Here is a 22,796-nt window from a genome sequence, read left to right as displayed (position 1 = left end):
AGGTTGGGGTTAGGGTTAGTGTTAGGGTTAGGGTTAGTGTTAGGGTTAGGGTTAAGGTTGGGGTTAGGGTTAGTGTTAGGGTTAGGGTTAGTGTTAGGGTTAGGGTTAGTGTTAGGGTTAGTGTTAGGGTTAGGGTTAGTGTTAGGGTTAGTGTTAGTGTTAGGGTTAGTGTTAGGGTTAGTGTTAGGGTTGGGGTTAGTGTTAGGGTTAGGGTTAAGGTTAGTGTTAGTGTTAGGGTTAGTGTTAGGGTTAGGGTTGGGGTTAGGGTTAGTGTTAGGGTTAGAGTTAGGGTTAGGGTTAGTGTTAGGGTTAGGGTTAAGGTTAGGGTTAGGGTTAAGGTTAGGGTTAGGGTTGGGGTTAGGGTTAAGGTTAGGGTTAGGGTTAAGGTTAGGGTTAGGGTTAAGGTTAGGGTTAGGGTTAACCACACAGACATTCCATACCTCACCAAGCAGCCATACTGTACATGTACTCAGTGATATTCTCCCACATATGGTATGGTCTGACAGTACGGGCTCCAGCGGCGGGAGGGAGGGAATGTGTTTTATGATAACAAGTAATTGTGAATCAGATATTTACTCTGTGTATTTTGTGTATTTCTGCTTGTCTGGTGTATCTTGGTGTTGTATGTACTGTTGTTTCCTCTTTTACCCTCTGAGAAGCTCTTCCAGGGACCAGAGTTGCACGTAGAGTATGGAGCTCCATACTCTATGTGCAACACATGAGATTTTCTCTATGTATATTACTCTGTCCCTGATAAATAAATACATTGAAATTGAAAGTATCCTCGCTGAGATATTAGTGAGGTGAAGTACGAGGCCAGCGGCGGGAAAACTGATGAAGAAAACTTCTAATGTGATGAAAGTCCTGGTTCACGTCTACATGTTTCCCTCGACGTCTCAATACAAGCAGCTGCATGTTGTTTTCATTTGTTTAAGTTTATATGTTGGGAAATAAATATGATGAGATTTTATAATTGAATAAATAAACTTTTATTACCACATAAACACACAAATGTACCATAACCTGGTACCGTTGCGTTCCGGTCTGGATTCCCCGGTACCGGTACCGTATGGGAACCATCCCGACTTCTGCTCCTGAGGTCGGTTCCTTCTCTCCATCTCGCCGACTGTCTCAACAAGCTGCTGTCTTTGCTTTTCAGAGACCTGCAGAGGATCGGCGTGTCTCTTGCTGGACACCAGAAGAAGATCCTGACCAGCGTAGAATCCATGAGGCTCACGGTGGACGACCAGTCTCCTACCGAGTCTGTGTAGCCGCCTGCTGGCAGCGGCGCACGACCAACCGTTTGGGTTTTACCTTCATAGACTCAAGTTTACTGCTTCTGGAAAATGTCAAACACTCACCATGTTTTTAAGAGAAATCGCTCGGCCGTCCTTCAGCCACCGAACAGACTCGTCTCGTCACGTTCCTCCTCCTGGCACAGGAAGTTCAGTCGACTCGTGTTCCACCTGCTGGAAACAAAAAGAAGCTGCACTGGGGAGGCGACACAACTCGTGTTTCAACAATCATGAAAATGAAATGGAGTCAGCTGACTGGAGGAGTTTACCTGAGGATGAAGGTGAATGACTGGAGGAGTTTACCTGAGGATGAAGGTGAATGACTGGAGGAGTTTACCTGAGGATGAAGGTGAATGACTGGAGGAGTTTACCTGAGGATGAAGGTGAACCTCGGCCTGACGACTTGTCCTCGGTGGTTGTTGGAGCAGAAACCCTCAGCAGGTCGTCTGCAGCGCGTCGTGAAGAGAACCGGTCTGCATGTTGGCCAGACGTCGGCCAGCAGTTGGAATCTATCTTCACATTGAAGAGTGTGTACGTATTCTTATATGGGATGTTTATTTCCTACCGGCTCATTTGCCTTCACTTTTGCCAACAGCCAATGGCAGCTCAGTGTCACTGGAGGGTCTGAGACGTCTCTTTCCCACTGGACTCGTCCTGGAAACTAACTTTGAAGTGCTTTGGACTACGGACAGAATAAACTGATGTTACGGTTCTATTGTTTGTTCTTCTCATGCTGTTGTGAAAAGATAAACTTGTCGGTACAGAAAACTCTAAAGTCCTGGCCTACTTAAAGGTTTTCATTTAGCCAGAGCTCGTAATGGAGGCTTAGGAACCAGCACAGAGCCAGTGACCTGCTGGGGAACGAGGAGAGGGTCAGATGAAGTGTGAGTATTGTTCCTACAAGTTCCTGAGAGGCTCCTGTAGTGCACAACACTCAGAGTATAGAAAAAGTATTAATGCAACCCAATGATTTTAGGATTTGGCTGCAACGTCCAGTCGAGCATTAAAGGCTCATATTACACTAAATCTACTTCCTGAAGGTTCTCCAGCAGTACTAAGTCCCCATACCTGGACTGACGTCCCAGAAGTGAAGACAGTCTGTCCTCTCTGTCCCTGGCTTGTTCCAGGTTTTAAAAAGTGTGTTGCTCCAAGCAGCCAATCAGAAATCAAACCCTATATAGTGTCATCGGGGGTTTAGCCAATCCCAATCAAGGTAGGCCCTCCCTTTGACTCCTCCCACAATTAGGCAGCTCTGCTCTGGCACATGGCACCACGAGAGGAAGTACTTCCTCCTCTTCCCAAGATGGGCATGTGTGGGCGGAGCCAGTCCAGCTCACACAGACACAGCAGATTCTGAATGCAGCTCCTATGATCCAATATTCAAATGAGGAAAATCAAGGAGGAGCTAGAACCTTAGAATACTGAAGGTTTCTGGAGCGACCAGACCAGGAGGAGGAGGAGAACAGGAGGAGGAGGAGAACAGGAGAACAGGAGGAGGAGGAGGAGAACAGGAGGAGGAGGAGGTGAACAGGAGGAGGAGGAGAACAGGAGGAGGAGGAGAACAGGAGGAGGAGGAGGAGGAGAACAGGAGGAGGAGGAGGAGAACAGGAGGAGGAGGAGGAGAACAGGAGGAGGAGGAGGCGAACATTCTGATAATAGGACTCCTTCAGTATCAATGTATAAACCAACCATAAACTCAGTGTTCATGTTCTGCACACGCTTGGAGCAAATCTCATGTGCAGTACTTGGCTGCAGTCCAGGTGGCGCTCTGCTCTGGGTCCTTTGTGCTTCCTCAGTTCTTTTACTTCATTGGCTGCCGGACATGTCGTTGCCGTGGGGGTCTGTTTTGACTGTTTCCTGATTGACGGCTCTGATGAATGATGTCAGTTTGCAGACGGGATGAATGAAGTGACCCGTCCTCCTCTGAACACGGCCGGCGTTTGATCTGCAGGCTGAGCCGCTCACTGCATGTTTCCAGGCTGCATTCCTGACGTGTCCGAGACCAGATCTGACGAGGAGCGATAGTGAAATACTAAATGCCTCAGAGTCAAGAAGGAGTCTGGCAGCTCCTTTTAGCATGTTTCTGGTCTTAACGTTTGACTCTCTGGTCCTCTCCAGACCTGATATCCTGATCTGCCTGCTGGGCTCAGTGGAGGAGAAGCACTGGAGGATTTCTCTTTATCTGGCTGCTGAGCCGATTACCAGCCGTGAAACAACGGCGGGCTGGTTCTGCCTTCAGCCCAGACCTCTGCTCACGCATCCGCATCCCGAGGATTACCGGCCAGTGGCTCAGGCTGGTTGCTGTGATTTTATTAGTTGCTCGCCGTGGCGCTGAGTCAGCAGCGTTCAGTTGTGTGTTTGTGTCACGCTGCGGCTCGACGCCCCAAAGTCTTTTTATTTATTTATGGACGTGGTGACACTGAGAGGTCTGCCGGTGTTTTAAAGCTCCACTTTCTTTTTTCTCTTTTGGTGGAAGTTCTCTGACAGACGGCGATCACGTTGGTCGCCTGGCCATGGCAGCTAAGGCCCCGTTTCCATGACAACGTTTCACCTGACAACACCGAATCAGATAAAGAAAAGAGTTCCCACTGCAGCAGCGGACACACTGACAGTGGTGTAGTTAGTCTGCCGGGCCATGGGAGGGCGCTGTTGCTTGTTTTTGTAATGAAACAACATAGACGTGTGTAAAGAACAAGATGCTATCAACGTGAAGAAAATGTAGAAAAGCGACTTTCTCATGACTGATGACTCATCAGATTCTCTCAGGGAGAGTCTCAACTATTAAACTACTGATCTGGAGGATAGAACTAGAATACGAGCGCCAGTCAAACCACGAGGGGTCGGCCATGTTGGTTTACTGGAGCAGGAGCAGTCACAGGCTCCGCCTCCAGCAGCCTCGCCCCCGTTTCAGCCTGTGGGGGCGTCGGAGGAATAGTTTGGTGTAAATAGATGTGGTATTAAACACGGCTGCTCGGAGGGTTAATGGTGAAAGGACTGGTGAGCCCGGACGCTCACACCCAATCACTCCAGAAATATCAACAGCATCCAAACAAACAAGCGTCTTCTTGCGTTGTGGAAAACATTTATAGGGAAAAAAAAAAAAGTAATGTGTCTATTTTTGCTTCCCGGGATTTTCTTCTTTTTAACAATTTAAATGTGAACTTTCATACAGCGTGTTTACTGTGTCGGTGTTTGTGAGAAGAAAAGCAGGAAGCTGAACCGCGGCTCGTCTTGTGTTTGTATTGTAACGTCTCAGTTTGAGCCACAGAGAGGACATCTCAGGGACAACGTCGCTGTGACTTCTGTACGTGTCGCTGCACTATTTCAGAGTATCAGGCCTTCATGGAGGAAATGTTTTACTCGCCAAAGTACCGACAAAAGGTCATTTCACACTGAAAGAAAAGGAGTTTCATACTTTAGATTTCTGCTCTGATTACATCTGTAGTGAATTTCTCAACAAGGATGTGAAGTGGAGACTAAACTGCTGGAGTTTTAACAAGGCAGCCTTTTAGAGTAGCTTTCCGAAGGTCTGGTGATGAAACCCTCAAGCTTTTACTGATTCTGGTCCTTGACAGGTTTGAGCTTCTTTTGTCATGTTTCACACAATCGGATCAAAACCACACAAACGTGAAAGCAGAAGAAAAAGGAATGTCCCACTGCGGACGTTTTGAAGGTCGACGTTTTAATAATAATAATGTTTCTGTGAGCCTTCAGCAATGCCACAGCAGAGTTGGCCTGTAAAGAGTGAAGTCAGCAGGTGGACAGAAGAAACCAGTCGCGCTGCTGAACAGGGAAAATCCAACGTGTCTGCAGAAGAGCTGGGAAATGTTTTTGATGTGTACATGTGATGTTTAATTAGCGCTGACATTTAAAAAGTCTGTTTGTGATGCATCAGCGACTGAATCTGTTTTTCCTGCTCACCAGAATTCATTCCACACATCAGTTGAATAATTTTCACTTCATGACACAGATTCATTTGGGAACGTTTCATTAAAAACAAAAACTTGTTTTTCATCACTGCTGTGTGAAGAATCTTTCCTTCAGAGGTGAACTGAGATTCTACCAACGCGGCTCCCTGCCAGACTGTAAAGATAAGAGACGAGCTCTCTAGCGCCACCCATGTCCCAGCCTCCTTTTATTGATCAGTCATATTAATGTCTGCGGGGCGGCTGGAAGCACTTCCTGGTCAAAGTGCATGAAAAGCAGGTTTGCAGTGAGTTCCAGGGAGACTCCAGCCAAAACATTCACTCTGTTGATCCTTGTGGAAGAGCCCACCAGAGTCTACCAGGGGTCCCACCAGAGTCTACCAGGGGTCCCACCAGAGTCTACCAGGGGTCCCACCACGGTCCACCAGGGGTCCTACCAGGGTCCATCAGGGTCCATCAGGGGTCCCACCAGAGTCTACCAGGGGTCCCACCAGAGTCTACCAGGGGTCCCACCACGGTCCACCAGGGGTCCCACCAGAGTCTACCAGGGGTCCCACCACGGTCCACCAGGGGTCCCATCAGGGGTTCCACCAGGGTCCACCAAGGGGTCCTACCAGGGTCCACCAAGGGGTCCTACCAGGGTATACAAGGGGTCCCACCACGGTCCACCAGGGGTCCTACCAGGGTCCACCAAGGGGTCCCACCAGGGGTCCCATCAGGGTCCACCAGGGGTCCCACCAGGGTCCACCAAGGGGTCCTACCAGGGTCCACCAAAGGGTCCCACCACGGTCCACCAGGGGTCCTACCAGGGTCCACCAAGGGGTCCCACCAGGGGTCCCACCAGGGGTCCACTGGGGTCCACTGGGGTCCCACCAGGGGTCCCACCAGGGGTCCCACTGGGATCCCACTGGAAAGCCCTGCAATTGGTAACTTCTGCTTGAGAATAAAGAAGACACATTGAACTGATCAGCTTCACTAGTCAGTAAATCAGATGTCCAGGTCAAACAGAAAGACGAACAGAGGCCAAAATGTTTGTGCTTTTTTTCGTTTGATCAATGACTGGAAAAGCAGAAGGTGACAATACGATAGATTGTGTTTAGTAATATTTTTTAATGTCAAAAATCATTTCATTGTGGGTGTGTGTGTGTGTGTGTGTGTGTGTGTGTGTGTGTGTGTGTGTGTGTGTGTGTGTGTGTGTGTGTGTGTGTGTGTGTGTGTGGTTAACTCATTTCTTCACATGACTTTAATATCAGCTTGTCCAGACTTCACATGTATGAACTATATGAACTCTAATAGAGACGATCGTCTGCTCTCTTTTCTGTGCTTCGGGGATTCATGGAAACAAAAGGTGTATTTTGCAAAAGCGTCTAATATTTTGACTTTCCAGCAGTTGTGTCTGGTTTCACAGAGATGACATTTAAAAAGTAATGAAAGAAATAAGGAATCAGTGGACAAATTACCTTTACCTTACCACGGCTGCTTTAATGGGAATACATTCCTCAATATTCTTTGTTAAATATTCACTCTTCAGGGTGAAATTAAGCCTTGAATTGCCCCGATGTAGTACAAGATCAATCTCTCAGTAGATTACTGAAGACAACTGCATCTCAAAAGTAATAAAAAAAGGTAATAAAACCCTGTAATCAGTTCCCTTTTTCATACCAGCCAACTAAATGAATCCTTCATGGGAGCCAGATTGAATATTTCAAACGTGTGAACGACTGGTGTTTGTGACTGTAACTCCTTGTTGATGAATGGTGAAGATTAGGAGTGATGAAGACGAGCTGGAGCGGTGCAGCGTGGAGTCATTTAACTCTGATAAAGAGACAAATCACGAGGAGAGAACCCAGGAGGAGGAAACCGACTCAGCTAAATTCACTAAGAGAAGAAATGCAGAGTCGTCCAGAGTCCAGAGGGCCTCAGCAACCCAGAGAAAACAGAGGAGCCACGGGCCTCGGGTACCTGAGGATACAAGATGGAGAAAGAAATGTGATTCTAATGAGGTGAAGAATTTCTCCTTGTGGACTCGTTTGTTTAATGTTTAATCCAGTGAATCGTCTGAAGATGAATCCGATCAGAACCTCACCAACAGACCTTCTGCTTTCACTGACCCTCACTAAGACAAAGAGCAATACACCCCCAAACACAAGGACAGGACACAGGGACAGGACACAAGGACAGGACACAAGGGCAGGACACAGGGACAGGACACAAGGACAGGACACAAGGACAGGACACAAGGACAGGACACAGGGACAGGACACAGGGACAGGACACAAGGACAGGACACAAGGGCAGGACACAAGGACAGGACACAAGGACAGGACACAGGGACAGGACACAAGGACAGGACACAAGGACAGAACACAAGGGCAGGACACAAGGACAGGACACAGGGACAGGACACAAGGACAGGACACAAGGACAGGACACAAGGACAGGACACAAGGGCAGGACACAAAGACAGGACACAAGGACAGGACACAAGGACAGGACACAAGGGCAGGACACAAAGACAGGACACAAGGACAGAACACAAGGACATGACACAAAGACAGGACACAAGGACAGGACACAAGGACAGGACACAAGGGCAGGACACAAAGACAGGACACAAGGACAGAACACAAGGACATGACACAAAGACAGGACACAAGGACAGGACACAAAGACAGGACACAAGGACAGGACACAAGGACAGGACACAAGGGCAGGACACAAAGACAGGACACAAGGACAGAACACAAGGACATGACACAAAGACAGGACACAAGGACATGACACAAAGACAGGACACAAGGACAAGACACAAGGACAGGACACAAGGGCAGGACACAAGGGCAGGACACAGGGACAGGACACAAGGACAGGACACAGGGACAGGACACAAGGACAGGACACCAACTCATAAAGACACGGTCATTTTTCAAGGTCAGTTTCCACTTCTGTTGGTAAAACTGATAGAAAACAAAACGTCAGCATTTCAAGCTGTGACTTTGTCGTATTAAAACCTGGAGCGGTTCAGAATATCACAGGATCTCATCTAATCCTAATTCACCTTCAGGTTTCATCTAATCCTAATTCACCTTCAGGTCTCATCTAATCCTAATTCACCTTCAGATCTCATCTAATCCTAAAGTGAATTCAGGTTTCCATCGTTTGATTTGAATTCCAATTCCTGAAATCAGACCTGCAACTCAGCGTTGGTCAGTAAATATTCACAGTACATAGTCCATTACAGTCTGCTGCAGATTATGTATAAAACTCATAAAGAAACTTTACCTATCAAGGTGCAAAACAGACTTTCAAAAAGAGAAAGTAACTGTAACTTAAAAGGAACAGAAATCTTTAAAAAAAAAAAAAAAAAAAAAAAAGTGGAATCACCGTAAAGAAAGTGCATTTCAGTAAAACGGCTCTAGTTATGGAACGAACTAGTTAACTAGCCGGAAGATTTTAAAACAAGCAATGGACTTAAAAAGTGATTAAAATAAGATTTTTATTGAAATTCAGAGAAGTTACGTAGGAGAGACGCTCAGACTTTATCCTCATTCGTTTCTCATAAGTTGTTTTATTTTCAAATAGAAAATGATTAACTGATATAAGAGAGCAGATTATATACGTTAATTTTCTTTCTGCTCACTTTCATTCAGGATTTCAAGATGATTAAAAAAAGGTTTTCAGACCAAATGTTATTATAATGAGACAATTTTATAAAAATAAATTCAGATTGTATTAAAGCTGCTGTTAACCCGAGACACCGACACACAGCTTAAGAAACTGATTAAGTTCTCAGTTGGTTCCTGGTTACATAAAACCTTTAATAACAATGTCCACTGGTAGCTGGATTCTTAATCCCCCAATACCATCACCAAGTAACTGTAACTGTAACTAACTCATTGTGACCAGAACCCTGGTTTCCTGGTTAAAACATGATTCTTGGTGTTGAACCTCAGTTGAAAGTGAAAATCTGGAGTTTGAAAGTTTTTCTGTTTGGACTCTTTGTTCAAACCAGAATCGGCCACAAGGGGGCGCCACCCCAGAACGGGAGGTTTAGATTGTCGTCAACTCAGGAGGCTGAAATCATAAACCACCTCTGCTAGATTTAGCTGCTAACTGCTAACCGCTAACAGGACTAGTAGAAACGTTGCTCTGTGTGAGCAAAGGACTGCTATGCTGTTGCTATGCTGTTGCTATGCTATCGCTACGCTGTTGCTATGCTACCCGCTATGATATCATTATGCTATCACTATGCCATCGTTATGCTAACACTATGCTATCACTATTCTATCATTATGCTATCACTATGCTATCACCATGCTATTGCTATGCTACCAGTATGCTACCACTGTGCTATCACTATGCTACCACTATGCTACCACTATGTTACCACTGTGCTATGCTATGCTATCACCATGACTGACAGTTCCTGCAGCCAATCAGCAGCCTAACATCCTAGCAGTCAGAATCTCTCCTGTTCTCTCTGAGAGGAAGTTGTGGGATGAAACAGGGTCAGAATGAAGCTCCAGGTTTGATTCTTTTTACTAATAAATTTTAAGACTTGATGTAAAATTAGTTTAAGGGAGACTGGAGATGTGATGATACCAGCTGAGGACTCCTGGACTCCTGCAGCCTTAATCAGAGCTTCATTTGCAAAACTCAGTCTAATTAGTCTTTTAGTCATTTAGTAGACAACATCCAAACTACCAAACTATAATCTTAAGCTCTATGGTATGAACTTATAAAGATTGTAACTATAACACATACAAATAAGGATGACATTTTTTGTTTTGAAAGAATAGCATAATTAAAAAAAGAAAATTCAAACGGGACGAGGGAAGCAGAGGGTCTCATTATTCTCTTTGCTTATTTTGTGTTTATGTTACTTAGTGTTTTAATGTGTTCTTTAAATTCAATATAAATGTGAACAAAACTTGGGTTTACCTTTGCTAATCTGTATTTGTGAAATGACAAATTTTGCAATTAGAATGATTAAATTAACTATATATTCTATACATTATTTTTGTAATTATAATGTGCAATTACTCTTTTACAATCACTTTGAACATTGTTTTTAGTTGTACACAGTAAATCATTCTCAGTTTTTGTCCATAAGGTAGGAATCACAAGAGTAAAAAAATAAATGACACCTCAGGGTAACCCCGCCGGGCGCGGTGTGATGACGTCATCAGTGGCAGACAGACGGAGTGACAGAAGGAGGTAGAGGAGGAGAGACGAGGAATGGAGGGATGAAAGAGGTTGTGTGGTGTCTGTTGTCATGCAGGGTGAGTCATCTTCACACACACACACACACACACACACACACACACACACACACACACACACACACACACACACACACACACACACACACACACACACACACACTTTCTGACTCATCCACTATGTGAGGCGTTTTGCTCTCTGGACTTCAGAGATGAGATGATGTGATGGTTTTTTTCTTTGTCTTGTTTACTTTCTCTCTCTCTCCCTCTTTCTGTCAGCCCCCCCCCCCATCTCTGTCCCTGGCTTGTTCCAGGTTTTAAAAGTGTGTTGCTCCAAGCAGCCAATCAGAAATCAAACCCTATATAGTGTCATCGGGGGTTCAGCCAATCACAATCAAGGTAGGCCCTCCCTTTGACTCCTCCCACAATTAGGCAGCTCTGCTCTGGCACATGGCACCACCAGAGGAAGTACTTCCTCCTCTTCCCAAGATGGGCATGTGTGGGCGGAGCCAGTCCAGCTCACACAGACACAGCAGATTCTGAATGTAGCTCCTATGATCCAATATTCAAATGAGGAAAATCAAGGAGGAGCTAGAAACTTAGAATACTGAAGGTTTCTGGACCGACCAGACCAGGAGGAGGAGGAGAACAGGAGGAGGAGGAGAACAGGAGGAGGAGGAGGAGGAGGTGAACAGGAGGAGGAGGAGGAGAACAGGAGGAAGAGGAGGGGGAGGAGAAGAACAGGAGGAGGAGGAGAACAGGAGGAGGAGGAGAACAGGAGGAGGAGAACAGGAGGAGGAGGAGAACAGGAGGAGGAGGAGAACAGGAGGAAGAGGAGGGGGAGGAACAGGAGGAGGAGGAGGAGGAGAACAGGAGGAACAGGAGGAGGAGGAGGAGGTGAACAGGAGGAGGAGAGGAGGAGGAGGAGGTGAAGAGGAGGAGGAGGAGAAATTTAAAGAAAAGATATATGTATGTAGAATGGTGAATATTCCATTATTATGATCTAGTTTTCTTTCTAACTTGCAGTGAGAATGAACTCCATGATGATGACATCATCATGATGATGACATCATCATGATGATGACATCATCAGGATCTTTCCCAGTTTGTTTCTCGCTCTGCGACACAACTGGACCAAACCAGGAGTGAAAAGTCAGGAAGTCAGGAAGCAAATGTTTCTCCACCTTCCTCATTCAAGCATCTTTCTTTTTGCTGTCCAACAGACTTTAGGGGTTCCCTGCTCTTCCTCTGCTCTTCCTCTGCTCTTCCTCTGCTCTTCCTCTGCTCTTCCTCTGCTCTTCCCCTGTCCTTCCTCTGCTCTTCCTCTGCTCTTCCTCTGCTCTTCCCCTGCTCTTCCTCTGCTCTTCCCCTGCTCTTCCTCTGCTCTTCCTCTGCTCTTCCTCTGCTCTTCCTCTGCTCTTCCTCTGCTCTTCCCCTGCTCTTCCCCTGCTCTTCCCCTGTCCTTCCTCTGCTCTTCCTCTGCTCTTCCTCTGCTCTTCCCCTGTCCTTCCCCTGCTCTTCCCCTGCTCTTCCTCTGCTCTTCCTCTGCTCTTCCTCTGCTCTTCCCCTGTCCTTCCTCTGCTCTTCCCCTGCTCTTCCTCTGCTCTTCCTCTCAGCCCACCGGTCACTTCTTCTTCAGGTTCAAAGTTTGAGCTGATGAAAGTATTTCTGAAATCTAAAACTGTTTTCACGTTCATCCACAGACGGTGAAAGTTTCTTCCACAAAACGATCCATCAGTGAAGAGTTTATATTAGAGTTCTTTTTAAAAGGACTCCTCCCTGTGGGCGTAACGTCTCTAAAGAAACAACAACAACTGAAGAAAGAAAAGAAAAGCTAAACCGGCTTCAGAAGACTAAAATAAAACAAAGTTCTTTAAAAAGCCCAAATGCAGGAAAACTGGTGTGAAACATGTAATGAAACGTTTCCATCCTAAATAATGAGGGATCACAGATAAGTACAGTTTATACATCACAACATAATTAATTAATCATAGAAAATAATAGAAGTAATTAGTTGGTATAAAAGAGAAACTGCATCATCATTAAAAAGTAAAAGTAAATGTGAATATTTCATTTGTTTATAGAGATTCCTATAAAAACCTTCTGACTGGGTTTTGTTTGTTGGTGTTGTTTTGATTTTAAATTATTATTATTAATATTATTATTATTATTATTATTATTATTATTATTATTATTATTATTCCACAATGAGCCGTGATGCTGGTACTGCGTTACTCTAATATTACCACTTTCAGTAATGAGTAATCTAAAAAGTTACTATTTTCAATGTACTTATTTAAAAACGAATGAATTCAGCTGGATATTTACTGTTTTTAATGTAAAACTAAAAACTCTGTGTTTATTCTCTTTCAGTGTAGTTCTTGTTTTAAAGTATTTTCTGATACTCGCTCTGGACAGTTTGGGTTCCGGCTGCAGACGGAACTTCTGTGACTTCAAGAACGTTCCAGAAACAACAACAGTGAATCAAAACAGGAAGAAAAGACAAAGGAAACAGAAAGAGGTTAAAGGTCTGTTTGGCTTTTTGAACTGAGCCGCTGCAGCAGCTTGAGCTGGAACCCTGCTGACCTCTGACCTCCGACCGCTGACCTCTGACCTCCGACCTCTGACCTCCAACGTCTGACCGCTGACCTCCGACCTCTGAGCTCCGACCTCTGACCGCTGACCTCCGACCTCTGACCTCCGACCGCTGACCTCCGACCGCTGACCTCTGACCTCCGACCTCTGACCTCCGACCGCTGACCTCCGACCTCTGACCGCTGACCTCTGACCGCTGACCTCCGACCGCTGACCTCTGACCTCCAACGTCTGACCGCTGACCTCCGACCTCTGAGCTCCAACCTCTGACCTCCAACGTCTGACCGCTGACCTCCGACCTCTGAGCTCCGACCTCTGACCTCCGACCTCTGACCGCTGACCTCTGACCTCCGACCTCTGACCTCCGACCGCTGACCTCCGACCTCTGACCGCTGACCTCTGACCGCTGACCTCCGACCGCTGACCTCCGACCTCTGACCGCTGACCTCTGACCTCCGACCGCATCATTATGCTATCGCTGTGATATCATTATGCTACTGCTATGCTATCATTATGCTATCGCTGTGCTATCATTATGCTATTGCTATGCTATCATTATGCTATTGCTGTGCTATCATTATGCTATCGCTGTGATATCATTATGCTATTGCTATGCTATCATTATGCTATTGCTGTGCTATCATTATGCTATCGCTGTGATATCATGATGCTATCACTGTGCTATCATTATGCTATTGCTGTGCTATTGCTGTGCTATGATTATGCTATTGCTGTGCTATCATTATGCTATCACTGTGCTATCATTATGCTATTGCTGTGCTATTGCTGTGCTATCATTATGCTATCGCTGTGATATCATGATGCTATTGCTATGCTATCATTATGCTATTGCTGTGCTATCATTATGCTATCGCTGTGATATCATTATGCTATTGCTATGCTATCATTATGCTATTGCTGTGCTATCATTATGCTATCGCTGTGATATCATGATGCTATCGCTGTGCTATCATTATGCTATTGCTGTGCTATTGCTGTGCTATGATTATGCTATTGCTGTGCTATCATTATGCTATCACTGTGCTATCATTATGCTATTGCTGTGCTATTGCTGTGCTATGATTATGCTATTGCTGTGCTATCATTATGCTATCGCTGTGCTATCACTGTGCTATCATTATGCTATTGCATTGTTACCTCTTGAGTAACTTAATATTTTTTGCTGGTCACTCTGAGACATGAACCAACTTCAAGGTTAAAATGAAACCTGCAGCACCAGCCAGCTGGAAGCGGCTGGAATGTTTTGGTGATGTTTCTTCCAGCGCAGGTTCACACCAAGACGGGAGTTTTCCAGTACGGAAGCTAACCTTGCTCCACCGACTGTTGATTTGATCGTTTGACCACAACAGAAAGCGGGGAGACAGAGACATAATTTTGCATCGTCATAGCAACGGAGCACGATGGAAAAACGTACCATCTTCTTTAATATCCTTCCTTAAATCATCTTTGAAGAAAATTGACGTCTCAGTGACAGAATCAGGACAACGAATCTCTACGGTAACGGTGGCCTGTTTCGCTAATAGATTCTGTCTCTCTCTCTCTCTCTCTCTCTCTCTCTCTCTCTCTATCTCTCTCTCTCTCTCTCTCTCTCTCTCTCTCTCTCTCTCTCTCTCTCTCTGTCTCTCTCTCTCTCTGTCTCTGTCTCTCTCTGTCTCTCTCTCTCTGTCTCTGTCTCTCTGTCTCTGTCTCTCTCTCTCTCGCTCTCTCTCTCTCTCTGTCACTCCCTCTCTGTCTCTCTCTCTCTCTGTCTCTGTCTCTCTCTCTGTCTCTCTCTGTCTCTGTCTCTCTCTCTCTATCACTCCCTCTCTGTGTCTCTGTCTCTCTGTGTCTCTCTCTCTCTCTCTGTCTCTCTCTCTGTCTCTCTCTCTCTCTCTCTGTCACTCCCTCTCTGTGTCTCTCTCTCTCTGTCTCTCTCTCTCTGTCTCTGTCTCTCTCTCTGTCTCTCTCTCTCTGTCTCTCTCTCTGTCTCTCTCTCTGTCTCTCTCTGTCTCTCTCTCTCTCACATACACACTCCACTCATTTTGTCAGTGTATAGATTTTCCCTCCATGCTGGCCTTGTCTTCTTCTTCTTCTTCTTCTTCTTCTTCTTCTTCTTCCATTTTGTCAGATTAGTAATCCTGCAGCCTCGTTCGGCCTCCCTCTCCTCTTGTGCCACAGAATTCTTCTGTTCTTCAGTGGAAGTGAAGCTCCTGCGTTTCTCTCAGAACCAAAGATGAATAAGTGACGTACAGTTCAGAGTTTTAAAGAAGCGGCAGACTGGGATTGCTTTATGCGTATTCTCGGCCTCCTCTCTACTTCCTCCTTTAATCTCCAGCTTTCATTTCTCTCTCTGGAAGGTAATTAAGTTGTTGTGTAAATTCGGGTTTCTTGCTTGCGGCCATTGAAAAAGCCCATGGTTTTGCTGACACGGCGATATTTCATCTTCTCCAGGGGCGGTGGAAGGCGAGGCGTGAGTCGGTGTCTGCCTCCGGTTCAGAGGAAGAATCCAGCCGACATGTGGTTTAGAAAATGATTAAAAGTAGAGAAGTTGCCTCGTTTAGCAGGGCGCTCTACATTCTGCTTCTTTCTCTCGGGCGACTCGGTTGCAGGATGGTTGCATCACATCGTGGTTAATTTAGGCGCTGAGCTCGGGCTGACTCACAGAAGGTCACTTCAAATGATCATCTCCTTTAAATTACAGATTGATGACGTGTTTGACACTTCAGGGAACTCAGAATTCTGCTGGATGGTCTCAGATTTTACTCTTTTCTGGTCTTTTGTTTGTCGTACTAAAACACTTTAAATACTTTTGGAACAATATTTTTAACTATTTCAAATTGAAAGCTGCTCAATAAATTGTCACGGGAACCATCAATTTGAAAAGAAATTGATTTACCTTTTAGTGGTAAAAGAATACAAGAGTGACGTGAAGAGCAGTTTTATTGCTCCTCCAGTGAGTTCAGGTGTGAAGTGACGACGTACATCCTGAAGACGCTCTGTCTTCGTTTCCTTCACTCTGGAATTCACGTATTTGATTTACTTCCATGTTAAGGGTCATTTCCTGCTCCACCAGTCACACTGAGCTTCAGAGACGTGGCCGTCGCTCTGCAGGACTGTTTCTTCATGATGCTGCCTCCACCCTGCTCCACCACAGGGCTTCTGGTCCCAGACGTCACCGTCAGACTGGGCTGCTAGAGCAACGATAGCTGCTTGTCTATCACATAATACTGTGACCACATTCAAGAACGTAATCCATCAATATTTACTTCAGATCCATCTGTGGATCCAGTGGACAACAGCTGTCATGGCATTAGCATTAGCATTAGCAGCACTCGGGTTGATTTAGTTGTAGATGAAGCAGAAGCTTACTTCCCTCCACACTTGATTCTATCGCCTCCCTGAAGATAAAAGCAACAACTCAGAGGAGGATAGCTCCATGGCATGGATTATTTGTGTACTTTAAAGAAATTACCATGGAAACTGGAGAGGAAATGGCATTTAACTCAACTAGAAGTATTTTGAACAGCCTGGAGAGATAGTTAATCTATTAAAAAAATAAAATAAAAATCCCTCTGCAAAACTGGAACTGCCTCTATTCCTCTTAATAGAAGGAAACAAGAACAATCCTAGATTTCTCTTCAGTACTATAGCCAGGCTGACAAAAACTCACAGCTCTGTAGAACCTCATATCCCTTTAACTTTGAGCAGTAATGACTTCGTAAACTTCTTTAATGATAAAATTCTAACTATTCGGGAAGAAATTAACGACTCACTGTCACAGACCGATCAGTAATGTGTGAAAGATTGCTCTGAAATTACTTTGTTGTATTTGGCACAATATAAATAAAGTTGTATCGAATTGATGTTCAGCAGTTTTACTGTGTTTTGTGTTTCTAGGGAAGTGGTGAAAATATTTTTAAGTTGCAGTACACAAGTGTTTAACATGAGATACTGACGGTATTGTACCTACGTTTACAAACCCACGACTGTATTGCATTATGAGTTGAATACCTGTGGAAGTTAGCCGCAAGTGTGAATGTGACACCATTAAGATGTGGTGTTGAATATGTAGTATTTCATAGTATTTCTTGAGCCAAAGAAGGATAACATGTAGATGCTCAGGTATGATACTGTGTTTTGTATATGCAGGTAGAACTGGAAGCTTTATGACCCATGTACACCCTGAACATCCTGCTCATGTGCAACAACAGTTCCTTTGCCATTGAACATCTACGATCGTATAGTTAGCGTCTTCTCTCTGTTCCTACAAGTTGACATGAATGAAGTTTTCCTGGCAGAGAGATGTGTTGGTCTCTTGGTGTTGAGTCAGTCGTTATCAGCGTGTTGGTCTCTTGGTGTTGAGTCAGTCGTTATCAGCGTGTTGGTCTCTTGGTGTTGAGTCAGTCGTTATCAGCGTGTTGGTCTCTTGGTGTTGAGTCAGTCGTTATCTGCGTGTTGGTCTCTTGGTGTTGAGTCAGTCGTTATCGGCGTGTTGGTCTCTTGGTGTTGAATCAGTCGTTATCGGCGTGTTGGTCTCTTGGTGTTGAGTCAGTCGTTATCAGCGTGTTGGTCTCTTGGTGTTGAGTCAGTCGTTCTCGGCGTGTTGGTCTCTTGGTGTTGAGTCAGTCGTTATCGGCGTGTTGGTCTCTTGGTGTTGAGTCAGTCGTTCTCGGCGTGTTGGTCTCTTGGTGTTGAGTCAGTCGTTATCGGCGTGTTGGTCTCTTGGTGTTGAATCAGTCGTTATCGGCGTGTTGGTCTCTTGGTGTTGAGTCAGTCGTTATCGGTGTGTTGGTCTCTTGGTGTTGAGTCAGTCGTTCTCAGCGTGTTGGTCTCTTGGTGTTGAGTCAGTCGTTCTCAGCGTGTTGGTCTCTTGGTGTTGAGTCAGTCGTTCTCAGCGTGTTGGTCTCTTGGTGTTGAGTCAGTCGTTATCTGCGTGTTGGTCTCTTGGTGTTGAGTCAGTCGTTATCGGCGTGTTGGTCTCTTGGTGTTGAATCAGTCGTTATCGGCGTGTTGGTCTCTTGGTGTTGAGTCAGTCGTTATCGGCGTGTTGGTCTCTTGGTGTTGAGTCAGTCGTTATCGGCGTGTTGGTCTCTTGGTGTTGAGTCAGTCGTTCTCAGCATGTTGGTCTCTTGGTGTTGAGTCAGTCGTTATCAGCGTGTTGGTCTCTTGGTGTTGAGTCAGTCGTTATGAACGTGTTGGTCTCTTGGTGTTGAGTCAGTCGTTATGAGCGTGTTGGTCTCTTGGTGTTGAGTCAGTCGTTATCAGCGTGTTGGTCTCTTGGTGTTGAGTCAGTCGTTATCTGCGTGTTGGTCACTTGGTGTTGAGTCAGTCGTTATCGGCGTGTTGGTCTCTTGGTGTTGAGTCAGTCGTTATCGGCGTGTTGGTCTCTTGGTGTTGAGTCAGTCGTTATCAGCGTGTTGGTCTCTTGGTGTTGAGTCAGTCGTTCTCAGCGTGTTGGTCTCTTGGTGTTGAGTCAGTCGTTCTCAGCGTGTTGGTCTCTTGGTGTTGAGTCAGTCGTTCTCGGCGTGTTGGTCTCTTGGTGTTGCGTGTTGGTCTCTTGGTGTTGAGTCAGTCGTTATCAGCGTGTTGGTCCCTTGGTGTTGAGTCAGTCGTTATCAGCGTGTTGGTCTCTTGGTGTTGAGTCGGTCGTTCTCAGCGTGTTGGTCTCTTGGTGTTGAGTCGGTCGTTCTCAGCGTGTTGGTCTCTTGGTGTTGAGTCGGTCGTTCTCAGCGTGTTGGTCTCTTGGTGTTGAGTCGGTCGTTCTCAGCGTGTTGGTCTCTTGGTGTTTCAATTCAATTCAATTTTATTTGTAAAGCGCTAAATCACATCAACAAACATCTCAAAGCGCTCTTACAATGATAGAGAACAACAGGACCCAACTAAACCCTTCCAAAGCAAGCAGGTGTAACAAGCAACAGTGGAAACCAGGAAAAACTCCCTCGCATGGAGAGAAGTTCAAGAACTCCCTCTTCAGGAAGAAACCGTGGGGCGGAGCCTAGACTCTGGAAGGACGGCCATCCGCCTTGACCGGTTGGGGGAAGAAGTACATGGGATAGGACAGGGAGAGAGAGGAAAAGAAGAGGGAGAGAGAGAGTGGCAGACAGGCCAGATAAGTACAAATACTAAGAAAAGTCTATGATGAGCGTTGGTCTGATGATGAGCCAATCTCAGTCTGGAGTTTAAGGGCCGTGCCGTTGCGGTGGGGTCCCGGTGCTGTGGGGGGGTCGGGTAGTAGGACCGTCGTAACTCCACTCTGTGAGTCTTGGGTCTGATCCCCTGGATCCTGCTCTCCTCCTGTCAGGGATAAAAAAAGACTGCGGCAGTGTCTGGTGGCTCCAGTAATGTTGTTACACAGAGAGAAAGAAAGAAAGACAAGAAACAGAAGCTCCAAATGTAGAGTTCCTCCCTTTAACGGGAGAGAAAAAATCCCCTCAACAGTCTAGGCCTATAGCAGCTCAACTTAGTGCTCCTATTTTATTCCTATTTTATTCCTAAGGATAAGCTTTATCAAATAGGAATGTTTTTAGTCTACTCTTAAATAAACTAATGGTGTCGGCCTTTCGGACCGAGGCTGGTAGTTGATTCCAGAGTAAAGGAGCCATATGGCTGAAACTCCTGCCTCCTCTTTTACTTTTATGGACTTTAGGGATTACCAACAGTCCTGCATCCTCAGAGCGAAGGGCTCGTGGAGGGTGATAAACTTCTAGAAGTTTCTCCATATAGGACGGAGCCTTCTGATGAAGAGTTTTATATGTGATCAGAAGGATCTTGAATTCTATTCTAGATTTGATGTGAAGCCAGTGTAAGGATGCTAAGACTGGGGAGATGTGCTCTCTTCTTCCAGTTCTGGTTAGTAAACCTGCAGCAGCGTTCTGCTCTAGCTGGAAGATCCTAACAGAGGAGTTTGGACATCCTGACATTAGGGAGTTACAATCATCTCATCTTGAAGTCACAAAGGCAGGAAGCATTTGTTCTGCATCTTTGAAGGACAAGAAGTTTCTAATTTTTGCAATATTCCTTAGATGGAAGAAGGCTGTCCTGGAGACATGTTTAACATGGGAAATAAAGGACAGATCCTGATCAGAAATAACACCCAGGTTCCTAATATCACTGTTAGAGGTTAAGGTAATATTATCTAACCTAATCAGACTATCTGAAAAGTAATCCCTGAGCTTTTTAGGACCTAGGATTAGAACCTCAGTCTTGGATGTGTTGAGCATTAAGAAGTTGATAGACATCCAGGACTTAACGTCCCTGAGGCAGGACTCTAGTTTAACAAGTTGGTCGGCCTGATTGGCTTTAACTGATAAATAGAGCTGAGGATCATCTGCATAACAATGAAAGTTAATGCTGTGTTTCCTAATTATATTTCCGAGTGGTAACATATAGAGATTAAACAATATGGGTCCGAGGACGGAGCCTTGTGGTACTCCACACAGGACCCGTTCATGCATTGAAGATTTGTTATTTACATGAACAAATTGAAACCGGTCAGATAAATATGATTTAAACCAGTTTAAGGCTAAGTTTTTAATGCCGACGGCATCTTCTAATCTCCTTAAAAGTATATTATGATGGACAGTATCAAATGCGGCACTAAGGTCCAGAAGAAGTAAAGCAGATAGAAGAGCTCTATCTGAGGCCGTTAGAAGGTCATTAGTAACTTTTAGCAGAGCAGTCTCTGTACTGTGGTTCATTCTGAAGCTGGACTGAAGGTCCTCTAACAGATTATTCTCCTGCAGATAATCCTGGAGTTGTTTAGCCACTACTTTCTCCAGAACCTTTGACAGGAAAGGAAGGTTGGAGATGGGCCTGTAGTTTGAGAGAAGGCTTGTGTCTAAGTTTGGCTTCTTAATGAGAGGTTTAATAACTGCTAGTTTAAAGGATTGGGGCACATAGCCTATTGATAGAGACTGGTTAATAATTGCCAGTATAGAATTATTAATTAGTGGCAGTGCCTCTTTCAGAATTCTAGTAGGAATTGGGTCCAACAGGCTAGTAGTTGGTTTAGCAGAAGAAATAAGGGAGTTTAGTTGGACTAGTTGTATTTGCTGAAAGCATTCCAGATGACTGTTAGGTTTAACCAGTTCCTCTGTTATGGGGCTAACGGACGGTAGGGTTTGATGGATGTTATCCCTAAGCGTTGTAATTTTATTTTGAAAGAACTTCATGAAGTCCTCACTACATATATTGTTAGGAATGGTGGGCTCAACACTATTTTGGTTCTTGGTCAGTTTGGCTACAGTACTGAAAAGAAACCGAGGCTTGTTTTTGTTTTCCTCTATTAAGGATGAGTAGTAATTAGTTCTACTTCTACTCAGAGCTTTCTTATAAGTTTTGAAGCTATCCTTCCAGGCTATATAATCTAGCTCTGTTTTTGTTGAACGCCAAGTTCTTTCTAATCTACGGGAGCGTTGTTTAAGCTGGCGGGTTGATGAGTTAAACCATGGGGATGACTTTTCCTGTTTTTTCAGTTTCATTTTTTGAGGAGCTATGTCGTCTAGCGTTGTTTTTAGCATATCTGTCAGACTGTTTGTTAGGTATTCAATGTCTGAGCTAGCAACAGTATACGGGTCAGGAAGATTCACTACTGATTCTATAGCAGAGGGAATTCTTTCCTTGAATTTAGTTACTATGTTATCAGAGAGAGACCTGGTTAACACGGCTTTAGCCGGAGGTTTATAACTATTTAGAACAAAGTCAAAGGTTATTAAGAAGTGATCTGACAGGAAATCATAGTGAGGAGAGATGGTCAGATGCTCTATATTCAAACCATAAGTTAGAATAAGGTCTAAGGTGTGGAGATGTTTATGGGTAGGCCCGTCTACTACCTGAGAGAAACCTAGAGAGTCAAGTGTAGATCTAAAGCTGCACTGAAACTATCATTTTCTAGGTCAACATGAACATTGAAGTCTCCTACCATGATAACCTTATCTTTAGTCAGGGCTACATCTGACAACAATTCAGAGAATTCAGTTAGAAAAGTTGAAGAAGGTCCAGGAGGACGAGAAATGATTACAGATTCTACAGAATTTACTATTTTATTTGACGGGTGTGGCATGGTCATGCTCAGACTCTCAAAAGAACTAAAGTTGGGTTTTGGGTTCATGTTAATTATTAACTGAGAGTTATAGATGGCTGCCACGCCCCCTCCTCGACCACTTTCACGAGCTATTTGAGTGTTAATATGACTTGGAGGGGAGGCTTCATTTAGACTAACATACTCATCTTTACGTAGCAGGTTTCTGTTCATCCAAAGAGATCAATGTTGTGTTCACTTATCAGATCATTGACTAGAAGAGCTTTGGATGATAAAGATCTAATGTTTAGGAAACCACATCTCATTTGTTTGTCTTGATTTTGTCTAGTTTCACACTTGATACGGATGAAGTTTTTGTAGTCATTAGAAGTTATTTTCCTAGGTTTAGATAGTTTTATACTTGTGGTGGTCCGAGGGATAGACACAGTCTCTGTGGGATGTTTAACTAAGTTAGCTATGGTTGGTGACTGCCCAGAGGGAAACTCAGAGAGGCGTGTAGGACTGCGACTCTGTTGCCTGGTCCCCACTCTGCTACGTCAGGATGGAGGAGCTAAGCTTTTAACTCTGTTGCCTGGTCCCCACTCTGGTGCGTCAGGATGGAGGAGCTAAGCTTTTAACTCTGTTTCTAGATAAGAGGTACGCTCCATCCAACGTGGGATGGATGCCGTCCCTCCTGATGAGACCAGGCTTGTCCCAGAAGGACTTCCAGTTATTAATG

The 22,796-nt window shown here is 44.9% G+C and overlaps 1 protein-coding gene across 1 annotated transcript in view; it reads left to right on the top strand.

Annotated features, from left to right (window-relative positions):
• LOC308115496 (ephrin type-B receptor 1-like) overlaps positions 1 to 1,271 on the top strand; it is a gene marked incomplete at both ends in the record, with an annotated part of 60,852 nt that extends 59,581 nt beyond the window's left edge. The window contains one exon of the mRNA XM_080473053.1: positions 1,160 to 1,271. Coding sequence (XP_080329179.1) covers positions 1,160 to 1,271 — 112 coding nt within the window. The remainder of the gene's footprint in view (positions 1 to 1,159) is intronic.
• Between the last annotated feature and the right edge of the window lie 21,525 nt (positions 1,272 to 22,796).

Source organism: Lipophrys pholis (genome assembly GCF_963383615.2).
Source record: "Lipophrys pholis genome assembly, chromosome: 10".
Classification (NCBI taxonomy): Eukaryota; Metazoa; Chordata; class Actinopteri; order Blenniiformes; family Blenniidae; genus Lipophrys; species Lipophrys pholis.
The sequence above is the reverse complement of the archived record's forward strand: the minus strand, read 5'-3'. Positions and strand labels throughout refer to the sequence as shown.